Here is a 13,495-nt window from a genome sequence, read left to right as displayed (position 1 = left end):
CAACAACAGTTGAACTAATTTGAACGTTCAAATTAAAAATATGTTGTTGCCAAATTGGAAAATAAAAAAGTTAGGGTATAATTAGTTCCTACATGAAGAAGTCTCATTTTATTTGATATTCATGAGTGGCTCCATTGCTGTGAATGGAGCTGGGTATAAACCTGCTGAATGATCTTGCAGAGTTTCCTTTGCCTCTTCCCTTGGATGGCTCAGTTTCATGGGACACTGCATGTGCCTGCATCCAGCACAGAATGAGGCTACACCATGCATCACCAACCTGTATGCCTCTGGAAAGCCTTTCTCTAGTCTCCCACTATTGCACTCTTTTTGTAACTCAAATGATAAAAATAAGTCTTCTGCAAAAATGGTGCCAGACCATCTAAATTGTTTGAAAAGCAGGCAGTGTTCAGACAACAAACTAAAAGCAAACATAACTTGCTTTCACAGCCTTGTCAAGGGAAAAAAACTATGTAAAGCCTCTTGTCCTTCACCATGTTGTTAAATTACAGTTTAAATGGTCATCTGTATGGCAGCTTGTAATAATTGTTAAAATAACATTATAATTTCTATTTGCATTAGAATATTAATTGAAAAACTTTTATTATAATAAGATAGTTCCAACAGAATCAAGGTCTATCTTAAATTAGAGGAACTGTAGAATATATATTTTTTATAAAAATATATTAATTTTATAGCATGTATACATATATATACATACACATGCATATGTATGTAGATATATATAATTGAATTGTGTTTTACATATGGGATGTATTTAAAAATGACCAATGCTTAATTCTGAAATGATACTTTGGTAACTAGATTAAAAAAAGTTCTCTTTAGAATACCAACTTCATTGCTGTTCTCAAATGAATAACTAACTTTGTATTTTATGTGGTGACATCAATGAATATTTTCACAATGAAGCACTAATTTATAGGAAAATATTAATAATTTGCCAAAAATGAAAAAAATAATAACCTTTCTCTGCTGATTGTCCCCTGGAAATTATATTTGACTTATATTATTTTTCTCTAATCAGAAATAAAATTTTTTGTTGATTTTAATAATCTATTAAAATAGTGTGTCAAAACTATTTATAGTATTAATCTTATTATCTTAGATAATGTTTTATATCTTTTGAGGCAGGAAGGTAAGTTTTATTATCTTCACAATTTTACAAATTGAGGATAATTTTGAATTTTGAATTTGCCATGTAACCTTCCAGCAGAAGGGTACTTTTTAATGTTTCTGTTCCTAGTGCTTCAGAAGCCTTCTGCCTCATCAACAACTTCATGTAGCTGTAGCTGAAGTAGCTTCAATGCTACCCCACAGGTCCAAGCTCATGATACTAAATTAGAGTTCCACCAGGAACTGAATATTTAGCACTAAGCTGTGGACAGTTGTGTGTGCTTGGTCAACCAGAGGAAACTGTGCAGAAAAGGCAGTAATTCTACTTTAAGTGCAAGGGGCACTCAATTTTTCATCAAAGAAAGGAAAACAGACTCTGAGGTAGAAGATAGGAGGTTTGCACAAGACCAGAGAGAGAAAATAACAACTATGATAGGATAAAAAATGAAGTACTCTTGTCTCCCGCACTGTCAGCCTTTCTATGTCATAGATTTTTACATAGATTTCCCCATTAAAATCAACGAAGACTTCTTTTTAAATGCTGAGAGCAAGATATAATCTATATTCTGTATAACCAAGAGCTTTCTATAAATGAAACTGCCCTCAAACACTTCTTTTGTGGGATTCAGCCTAAAAAATGAAGCAGTTCATTGGCTTAAGTATTACTTTGCATTGTCACCATTTCCAAACATGACTTGTTATCTTTGTTGAAGGCTTCATCAGCCTGAAAGATGAGCGCAGAAATAGAAGTCCTCTGGAGAAGCAACAGTCTCTGTTGTAGAACAGCAATGTCTAGCTCTGTCACAGTCATTTTTTGGTGTGGTTTGCACTGACTCAAACGATAAGAATAAAATGTCTGCATTTGAATAACTGTTTTTGTCCCATGTCATACAGCTGATTTATAGTATGTGTCACTACATTGACTGTTGGTTCATACAGTAAATTCATGTTTGAAAATCTGCAGACACAAATTTAAGTATTTATTAAAAGCTGAGTGTAGCAAAATTAAGTTGATGTTAACTGCCATGATCACTTGCCTGAATCTTACCAGCAACTTCCAGGTATGTTTAGGAACATATTGCATGACACAGTATGTGACTTTTGAAAAATGTCTACACACAAGCTTTCATAAACCTTTATTCTGTCTTTAGAATTTGGAATGATGGGAGATCATACAATTAAAAGTCAGCGACCTCGATCTGTTCATGAGAAAAGGGTCCCTCAGGAACAAGCTGATGCTGCTAAATTTATGGCACAAACTGGTAATACATCAGTTACATTTTTCTATTTACTGTTGTTAATTTTAGCAAAACCACTGCATGTTTCCATAATCTTTTGCTGCATATTTGTCAGTTTTCTAAGCTGATACTTTTTTTGAATCATTTATTTTTTTTCACCAGTTAAAGTCCATAAATGAAGTAGCGGAGAATTAGGTAGATCATAAAAAAACATGCACTGTGAATGTGGATACTGAATTGTTTAGTGTTAAGTGTGAATTTATTTATTAGTGTGAATAAAAGCAGTTTCACATGTACAAGACAGGACAGTTTACTGTGACACTTTTTTTTTTTTTTTCAGAGAAGATGTTAAGGATGTGCTCCAGAATTTCTATATAAATAGACTAAGGTCTAATCCCAGATTTAGGCACTTATCAAATTATTAACTAGTAGTAAAAAGTAGTTTTAGGATAGTTTTAAAGTCCATACATCTGACATTTACTGTCTTTGGCCCAGCACAATGTTTTATTCTCTAGTTTCCAGATTCATAATTGCTAAATGAAATTGGCTGAAAGTTGTTTTTGATTGGATGTGCAAATTATCTAACACCTTTCACCAAAAAAACAAAAAAAAAAACAAAACAAAAAAAAAACAAACCACTAATTTTGTTTGAGCAACTACATCTTCTTTAGATAAAGATACCAAAATAATATTTATAAACTACAGCTATAGTCATAGGGGAAGAAAAAAAAAAAAAAGTCTCTTTGTCAACAATTACCACAACTAAATTTAAAGTCAAAATTCCAACGTGGAACTTCCCTCCAATGGGAAAGTGAATTAAGCTTTAATACACCAATTTTATTTCCCCTTTTGCCATAGTTAATGATCTGTGTATCTGTTGGCAAATGACTCTCTAATGGTTCCCTACATGCTCCATTCCAGTAAGCTATTGCATTAAAAATCTTGTGCTCCATAATTATTGTATGGATTTGAAACTTTCTCTGTATTCCATAGTTACTAACCTAGCAAGTAAGCCTGCCTCAATCATACATAATGCTTCCAGTTTTATATCCACTTTAGTAAAAGAGCTATAATTGCATCTAGTTATGTTGCATGTTGACCTTCTTAGTAGTAAGGTGCTTTACTTAACAGATTTGCAGAAATCAAAATATTAAGTAATCTAAATACATGTATAACCAATCAGTGTAGATCTCTTTGGTAAATAATTTATATAAGGAAAAAGTCTGTTTCTCTCCTATTTATCTATAAAACGATATGGCTAACTTCCAGTTGATACTACTGTAAGCAAACACTGTTATATGGCACACATAAATGGAAGAATGGAGCCAAGAACCCCCTTGGGCTTCATGAAGTTATTGTTAGGGCAAGTAGAACTTATTACTTACATACATAGCTCAGACTTATAATGCTAGTTGCTTACTACATAGAATAACACTTTTGCTTTTATGCTGCTTCTTGAATTCATACAATTACCCTAAAATAAGTAAGAGGATCTGTTTTATTTCCTCATGTAAATCCCTAAAACTTTCATATTATCAGGTAAAACTTGTATCTGATGATTTCCATCCATTGCAGTGCATCTATTATGGGTGTTAGAGAACTGCATTCATTATAAATGCAGCATTTATACGATCACTTTCTGATTTATTGTGTGTGTGGAGTGGGAGATGAATGTACAGAATTACACAGGCTTGTTTTGCAAGGTCCTGTTCAGAAAGCAGGTGACAGCAGACTATATAAATTTACATGCCAAACTTTGAGGAAGTGTATCCTTTACATGCTGTAGGTTAACACATTTTAAATAATGCTGTGCTCTTTTTGGACATACTAATTTTCATCTCTTCTTTATTTTGATTTTCTTTGTAGTGACCATTGCATATTTTCTTCACCTCTAATGCATTCATTTTCTTGTGATATAATTAATGCGATATCTTCTTAAAATTATTCATAAAGTTATTCTAACGTATCTCATGAATTTACCTGTGTACTAAGAAGTCTAATAGCTTTTAAAATACTTTGTAAATTGATACTCTCTGAGTTTTAGGCTTCTTATATTTTAACCTGATTTATTTTCTGTAATAATAAATCAGATGGAAATGTACAAAATGTTTGTATGGCCTAAAAGTGCAGAGAGACAGAAAGAAAGAACTTTTCTGGAAAAGATTTATGATAAGTTTTTAAGACCGATAGAATAGTGAACTTAATCCACTATTAAGTGGTAATTGAAGACTTTTAAAATGTGAAATTAGAATATGCATTCTCCTTTTTGTTTGTGAGAAATATGAGGCAGTAAAGACATCTTTTTCCTTTTTTTTTTTTTTTTTTTTTTTAATATTTTGTAAATAATTTATTGTCCTGTATTTGTCATTTTATGTGTTTGGACTGATCCTTTCCTTAGGTGTTATGGGATTTAGAATGTATAATACAGGTAAGTGTTACACAGGTCAATGAGGCCTTCCATACAGTAAGTTCTGCTTCCTCTTACATATTGAGCAGCAGGGCAGAATGAGGGCTTTGTACCCCGTCAACTGTTAATTTGAGAATGTAGGTTTAATATAATACCCCTCATAATCTAAGAGTTCTCTGAAGGAAAATAAAAAGTAGCCCTTTGAACTTTTCATTTTAGGAAAAAAAAAAAAAAAAAAAAAAAAAAAAAAAAAAAAAAAGCAAAGAAAAAGAATCTATTTATGTATTGAAGGCAATCTAGCAATTTAGGTTTATTTTAGAAAATAAAGAAGTCTCTATTTCCTCATGGTTAACCATGGCATATATCTGCAAAGATGTTTTCATCCTTTAAAATAGGTAATACAGGCAACAGAATGAAGTACTGTGAAAAAAATAAAAATTTCTGAAAAATCAAAATATATTGAGCAAAAGGAAGTGGGGTAGTTGATACAATAAATTTTCTTTTTTTTTTTTTTCTCTAATTTTACTCTTTTTGCACAAAAATCATGTTAATATGGAGCACATTTCTCCAGCAAAAAATGAAACTTTCTATCCTTTACATATGTTGAAGTATATTGATAGATTCTTCCTTTTGTGAATGGACAGTATATATGATCAGGACTTTTAATATTCAATGTTAATTTCAAAATTCACTCATTATAATCATGCCTTTTACAATCATATTGTTATTTTCATGATATTCTGAGGGTTAAGAGCAACTTTTTGTCACTTTAAGATCTATGATATTTTTAATTTTTTAACACTTCATTTCTGTATTTATTAGGTATACACTGTCAAAGGTCTGTGTAGGATAATGGAAAATTTACACTGAGTATGTATGACTATTTTACATAATGAGGAACATCTTGAGAAACATATCTTTGACTTTTTCTGCTATTTGACCTTTCATCTAAGCCACCTAAACAAAGACAAAGTCAAGCTTCAAAAATGCAGTAAAAGAAAAAAAAAAAAAAAAGAAAGAAAAAAAAAAAGACTATCCTGGAAATTCATAGTAATACAAATATTTTATCACATACGTAGGGCCTATAGTTCACATTGTACAATTGTTACTGTCTACCTGAATATTAGCTGCTATTATCATATTATATCCTTTAACCTGAACCCAAGTCATGTAACAGTCTAAACAAAATGCTAAATACAGTAAAATGATTAAAACAATAATCAGTAATTCAGTAATTAAATTTCTTCTTTGTCGTCCTAACAAATAATGAAAATGATTTCACAGATCACTTTGGTGAACTTTTGTATTTAAAAAAACTCATCATTTTTTGCTTGCCCATAGAAGTTATTACAGTTATATACAATTTTATGAAAAGTGGTGGTATTAGTTGCTTATAGTTTTAAATTACTGAATAGCCTTAAAATTTGATAACCATAAAATTCTTAGAGGACTAGCAAAGACAAAAATTTTGCAAAGGTTTCATGTTTGGCCTCTGGAAAAAAACAAGAAAAGAGCCTGGGCAGATGCTTGCTACAAAGGCACCACTTCAATAGTATATCATTTACCAAATTCTTGGAAGATATAACCAAAGTGTTCCTGATTTGCAGACATTCCCTTGATTGCTATCAGTGCCAAAATTTTTGAAAGACAAGAGGTATTTCAATATAACTGAAATTTTAAGCTATTCAAGACTGACTTTTTTATCATTATTTTAAAGCTGATTTTAACACTGATTTTTGAAACTAAATCAAGTCTATTTCAAAAAAATCCAGAATATAATATAAGCTTCAGCATGCAATTTTTAACTGATTTTTAGCGGAAGAGGTAAATTTTTACACAATTATTCTACAATTATTTCTCAAAATCTTTAGAACTTTCACTTTAGTCATATTTGTGGGGTTTTTTTTTGCATTTTTTTTTCTATTAAAAATGCACTCAAGTGATCAAGTTTTCTGTAGATGAATGCCTTTGAGAAATTCCAGAAATGTGTGTGTGGCTGTTCGTGACAACTAAATTTAAACATTCTTTCCTGAACATCCATACAAGAAGACCAGATGCATTACTCAAAACACAAACACAAACAAAAACAATCAAACAAACAAACAAATCAGAAATAATATAATGTGTTTTGTTTCAACAATAAAAACAACAACAACAAAACACAATTCACAGGTATAATACGAATAAATTGCATTCAGTTTTGCACATTTTATGGAATAGTACTTTCTGCAAATTAGTTTTATATATTTCAGTATGACTACATGAACACTAAAAAAGCACATTCCATAAAACAGGAATTAAAAACTTTTTTTTTTTATTTATTTGGAACACCCAATGAATTATAAATATGAAAAAGATTCCAAATTACAAGCAAGTAGCTCATAAACTTCTTGGATAAACTATTATTTTAGAGTTCTTCATTCATTGTTCCGTTTTGACAATTTTGAACATAGCGGTAAGTAATGAGGTCTAGCACATCTAACAGTTTGTGAGTCAAAAGCATGGAGCAGATAAGTGTTCAAATCAAACTTCCCATCCTACTGTTCAAGTTAAAATCTTGTAAACAAAGTGCACCTCTTTGCCAGGGAACTTCTCTCAAATACTAGATGACTCTTCTTCACTCAAGAAAATATAAGAAATTAAATGTTTTGTTTGTTTGTTTGTTTGTTTTGTTTTGCTTTGTTTTGTTTTAATCTAAATTTCCTTACTGGCAGAGTTCCTAAAAGCTTGATTCTAGAGTGACAAGTATAAATATCAAAGATAAATCCCTTGCTATTATATAAAAAGAGTTGTCTATGTTCTTGTAACATCCTGAGGGCAGTGTTGTTCCTAAAATGTTGAAGGGCACTATTTCTCATAAATTCACAAATGATGTGAACCAATCAAAGTGTTTCCCTCTGAGAGGCGTTATGTGACTGCAGCATTGTAGGTGTCTTTATTTTCTATTCATTGCACATTTTCACAACTGCTTTACTCCATGAACTTTTAAACATTTATTTTGGTATGATGCTTTTGTCTTTATTTTATAAGGGCAGACAAGCTTCAGAAATAAAAATGTCTCATTAATACTTATGTCTATATTCATGTTTGTTTGTTGTCTTGAATACAGGTGAATCTGGTGTGGAAGAGTGGGCCCAGTGGAGTACGTGTTCAGTTACTTGTGGTCAAGGGTCGCAGGTGCGAACCAGAACTTGTGTATCACCTTACGGGACACACTGCAGCGGCCCTTTAAGAGAATCAAGGGTTTGCAATAACACTGCCCTCTGTCCAGGTAGTGTTAGCAGCCAATAAATAAAATTGTGGATGTTTTTGAACTGTATAATGATAAGAATTTGAAACTATATATTTTTTATTATTATCATTTTTTATTATGAATTTCATAAGAGAATTTAAGTTGGAACAGAGACATGGAATTCTATTCAGCTATGAAATTTATAATGTAGGTTGTTATTTTTACTTTCAGAACAGTCAAGACATGGAACAAGAGTGCTTTTGTCTAACAGCTTCAATTTTTTTTAATAAGTATTCCCAGTTATTCGCTATTAAAAAAAAAAAAAAAAAAAAAAAAAGAGAGAGAGAGTGAGGGCATAGAATAAGTACTAAATACAAATTAGAGGAGAAACACAGATCACCAATATATTAAAAATCAGAGACTGATTAACAAGGTGGGTTAAGTTAACATATATAATTTGACACTGCTACAGTTTAGCCATTTAGAGTACTGTCTTCTAGGCAGTGGGCCAGACAATGTCCTCTGCACTGTAATATCTTCTTTTATATTGTGCTGGCAAGAAAGGGCAACAGCTACCCATCAAAGGAAGAAAGATCGGACAAAAATAAGCTTTTTACAACAGACAAAAGGTAAAAGTCATCAGTATCTTGTATTACAGTTTTCCTACTACTTTTTTCTAGGAGATCTGGACATAGAGTTCAGCAGTAGTTATGCTCTAAGGAGATGAGACAGGCATATCTGAGGTAGTTGCTGAAAGGGCATATCTCGTTTCTTTAGAGTTTGCTCATGGATGTTTTATCTGGGATGGGAAACAAAAAGGCATATGGCCTGTGACTGCATTTATTTTCCTTTGCTGTCTCTGAAAAGGGAAAATTCCTTCCTGCCTCACTTCAGATGACCAAAATCCTCAGCTTTTCTCTAAAACTTGATTCTAGGAGGGTGGTGAGCCGGATTCTGGGGAAGCTCACTCCGTTATGAAGTAAACTAGACTGTCTCTATACATGGAATCCCCTGAATTTTATCTCAATGAGCAGTAGTGTCAGACTAAACGTTGCTACTGCATGTTGAAAAAATATCCAAGAGAAAAGGCATACATGACCACCTCAGAGTTTGTGTATTGGAGTTATAAGCCTTTACAGAACCTCTGCAATGAAAAGCAACTTAAAATATTGTATCAGGTAAGCCACCACTGTACATCAGTGTACACTGAACAGCTAACATCACAGAATGCTTTACCACTATGCTCTAGATAAAAAACTCACCTGTCATTTCTGAATATTTCAGGGTAGGAAACCCCAGACAGAAAACCCCAGACATCTGAATTTGATAATTTAAAGGTTTCCATTAAAAAAATAAATAAATAAATAAAGCCACTATTTCTAAAAAGGATGGGGTAGCTTACAGGCTACTAGAGGTTGGATTCTTTCCAAAACTACCCTTACCCTCAACTTGAAAGTAAAAAAGTATGAAGTACAAAAAAAAACCTATAAAATAAAATAAGAAACCTTCAAAAAAATCAAAGATAAGCTTAAAGATTCCTTTGAAGCAACATGAAATATAAACATGAAAACACATACTCCAGCACTCTCACTGACACACAGACCTGCCAATTTCTAGCTCATTTAATAACCTAAGAAGAGGCAAGGTCACCTAATTTTGCAAAATTTTGCAAAATTTTATTCTCATTCTCTCCAGTAAAGTTTGAGAAATTTTCACATCAAAACAAGTCTATGTAAAGCAACAGACAAGATAATTTAGTCAAAGTAATCTGGGGGAAAATAAATAAATAAATATAGTTAATGATAAATTAATAAAAATAATAATAATAAATTAATAATATAAAAATAATAATATAATAATGAAATAATATAAATAGTTAATAATAAATAAAAAATAGTTTGTTTGTAAAATTTACATTGTCTAGTAAACTTCTGAACAATGCTCACACAGACTGTTCCACATGTCTCAGTGACAAGGGAGCTCTTTCCTCACACAAAATGCCCACTTTAGAGTATGGCTTCTGTTTCCAGTTATTCAGTGTGAGCAATGTCTATCAATTCTCACTGGATAACAGTGATACTGCCAAGATATTTTCATTTTCATATCACCACAGCTGATTCTGATAATCTTTACATATGTTGTGTTACCTTTCCTAAATAATTAGTCTTCTAGGCATAATCTTGCATGTTGTTTTACATAATTACAGTAACCTTACTAATTTATGTTGGTCTCTGTCTGGCAAGAGGGGTCACTATGTGTGGCAGTGTGCAGGATGAGCAATTTAGAAAGATGCTTTTCGTAGTCAGAGCTCCATTAATTTTTCAACCATGATTTTAATTCTAGGCTAAATATCCTCTGCCCTCATTATAGCATGTATACTGTCTCAGAGAGTTGCACGATTCAGGATTATCCCTGGCTCATGCATAAGAAAATGTACAGTTTGTAGACTAGTATAATTAAAACACACATTTAACAAAAGAATGCAAACATACACATCTGTACTTGGGATATGGCCTGTGAACCTGGACCTGAACCACTCATTCCATACAGCTTTTGGACTCAATGTGACTTCAAAATAAACAATTATGCAGAGTGGCTTATACTTCAAACATCTATCCACAAACTTCAAGAGAACATGTTGCATTTAAAAATATTTATACAAGGCTGTATTGATTTCATGCAGTCCCTTCAGTGTCCACTGGGAATGGACATCACTGGGATGTTAGAGAATACATCTGTCTGTAATCTCACTATTCTGTAAAATTTTGAGAATGGGATTCACCATCTTTATCATTATGCAACAGCAGGCTATATCACAAAGTATTTTGCATAAGTACATGAAAGCTATTGCATCTATCATTTTTAGCTATTTTTTTATTCTGCTGAATATATATATTACATATATATATAACATATATATAACACATATATAATGCTACTGATAATTAAGCTAAAATCATGAAGGAACTATTGTTTCCATAATTTTAATTTATTTATATTTTTTCCAGACCAATACTATTTCAGAGATGGGAATCCACTAGGTAATTCAGGCAGTGTCTTGGAATCAGGGGCCTTCTCAAGAAGTGCAACATTGTAAGCAACAAAATGTAGTTCATTGTTACTGGTTCTGCAAGCAAAGGCATTTAGGATCCAGTACTGCAGTGCCACTGATTCATTTCAGTTTAATTGATAATTTCTAATACAGCTAAGACTTCAAGGAGAAAGAACATTGCATTTCTGTAACTGTAGATCATCTCAGTTAGTTCCTATTTCTCCTTCCCCATTGCCTTCAGCCACTTTCACCACAAAATTTAGCTGAAGATCAGAATTCTCAGGCTTATGGGTAAAGCAATACATGGAAGGAGCAAGAATATCCTAAAACATTTCAAACATTTGTATGCTCAAAAGATTTTGGTTGGTGCTAAGTCTGTTATATCTCCATCATTTCTCAAGGCTTATGTCAATGAATTTTAGCCATATTACTGAAATTTTGCACATTTCAGTATGTTTTATGTCTGCATAGGTACACTAACAAAACTGTTACAAGTTTTTAAATCCTACAGTGTTATTGTAATTAATCAGTGTTTTGGAACTTCAAGTCTTCATTTGAAAGTGGGAAAACAAGAGGGAAATTTAGCTTTATAATTAAAAGACCTTGCAGAAATAGAATAGATATATGACTTAAATGTGGATGGTAGAGGACAGGCGTCAGGAAGTCTTTGAATTATTTTTTTTATTATTACTAATTTAAGAAAATTTTTCAAATATACAATTTGAGCCATATTGAAGGAACAGAAACTATATCACATAAATGTGTTTAAATTCATGCATGAAATACCTGTAATATCATTTTAACAATTCCTATAATGTAGCATCTGGTTTGTTGTAGTTAATCAGCCATTTTAAACTTTACCAGAAAATAGAAACCATCAATGTCCATAATATTTTTTACAATATCTTTTTAGTATAAAGCTGAACAAATCAGAGGTATTTAAACCCCAATAAAAATCTCCCAAAATATGCTTGTAGGATGCATGCCAGCATGGCTTCACACCTCCTCCCACCTCACACAAGTTGTGTATTGTGAACACTGTGGGTGTTCACTTCAACATGATTAGGTTCAGAGAGTGGCAGAATGAAGGGAAGGATGCTCTGCAGTAATCCAAACTCGTTGTGCTAGCAATGATTTTGACAGATAAGTTGGCAATAATTTGAATATTTTTGTCCCAAATAATGAATCTTGCATCTGAAACTGCGTTATAGAAAACAGTTACTCCTCTGTGGGCCAGCTCTCCATCTGGTGTAATTTGGCATAGCTCATCTGGCTATAATTCATCAGATGTTATAGGGTTTGGTTTTTTTTGCATTAAGGGAATGATATTAAGGAAAATGTAAATGAAATATCAGGAATAATATTTGAAGGTAAGAAATTTTAATATTTAAAAAAAAAAAAAAAGCTGATCTGGATAATACTGGACATAGCTGTGATGCATTGTATAGATTATTTTTCCTTTATATTTCTATGCTCATAATGGTTGTTTACTTAGTGGTATGCCTTTCCCATCTTTGACTTTATTAGTTATAGAATCATAGGATCATTAAAGTTGGAAATGACCTCTAAGATCATCTGGTCCAACCATGTTCTACTACTCTTAGACATACAAGCCCTGTACATACAAGAAGGTACTATGAAGCTTTTACTTACTGTTCTAACTGTTTTCACAGAAGATTACTTTGAGTACATCTCACCTTAAACCAGAAAGAGATAGAATCTGGTGCAAGTTTAAATCCAATCAAAGTGAAACATATTGTTTCTGCTTCTGTTCAAATCCAAAATCACAAAATAATTACTCTACGTTCCTGCTAACATGCAGTCATTCTTGCCAGAAGAGATATACCTCTTGGCTCAAGACAATAGCTTTAAAGAAGCCCTCAGCTAATTGTTTGTGTTTTGTTGTTGTGCTTTATTATTATTATTATTATTCATTTTTAAATGAAGATAACTTATAATATTTTGACAGCAACAAACTGAAACTCCAAATTAAACATTAGACTTAAACTCATGTCTACATAGTGTCTAGACCTTTACAACATATTATTTTTACAGCATCTTCCTTCTCTAATTTGGATTAATTGTTATTTGTTATGTTTTGCACTTTTTTAAGTTCTTGTTTCAACGGAGCATCTTTTAATCAACCATTGTTGTATTAATAGATGAAATTATATCTCTGTTATTACTGACTGCCATTTGGAATCTGATCTTACAAATTGGTTTCTCATTGATTTTTCTAGTATGTTAATAAATCTGGAGTCTTAGAGATATGAATAGACTCAGAATCTAATTCATTGCCTATGCAAAAAAGTCTTCAAATGTTATGGCTGGGTCAGAGTATTCTTCTAAGTATAGTACCTGTTGAAGAAAAGATGAAACATAATGGGTCATATGCCAATGATCACCAATTTACTATTTTCAGAAGACTTAGGTTT

The 13,495-nt window shown here is 32.0% G+C and overlaps 1 protein-coding gene across 4 annotated transcripts in view; it reads left to right on the top strand.

The window, feature by feature from the left end:
- ADGRB3 (adhesion G protein-coupled receptor B3) overlaps window positions 1-13,495 on the top strand; it is a 464,270-nt gene that overhangs the window by 192,939 nt on the left and 257,836 nt on the right. For all 4 annotated transcript variants that reach the window (XM_032183547.1, XM_032183546.1, XM_032183544.1 and 1 more), the window contains 2 exons: window positions 2,283-2,393; window positions 7,886-8,047. In XM_032183547.1, coding sequence (XP_032039438.1) covers window positions 2,283-2,393; window positions 7,886-8,047 — 273 coding nt within the window. The remainder of the gene's footprint in view (window positions 1-2,282; window positions 2,394-7,885; window positions 8,048-13,495) is intronic.

This window comes from Aythya fuligula, chromosome 3 (genome assembly GCF_009819795.1).
Source record: "Aythya fuligula isolate bAytFul2 chromosome 3, bAytFul2.pri, whole genome shotgun sequence".
Classification (NCBI taxonomy): Eukaryota; Metazoa; Chordata; class Aves; order Anseriformes; family Anatidae; genus Aythya; species Aythya fuligula.
This window is presented reverse-complemented; position numbering and strand designations above follow the sequence as displayed.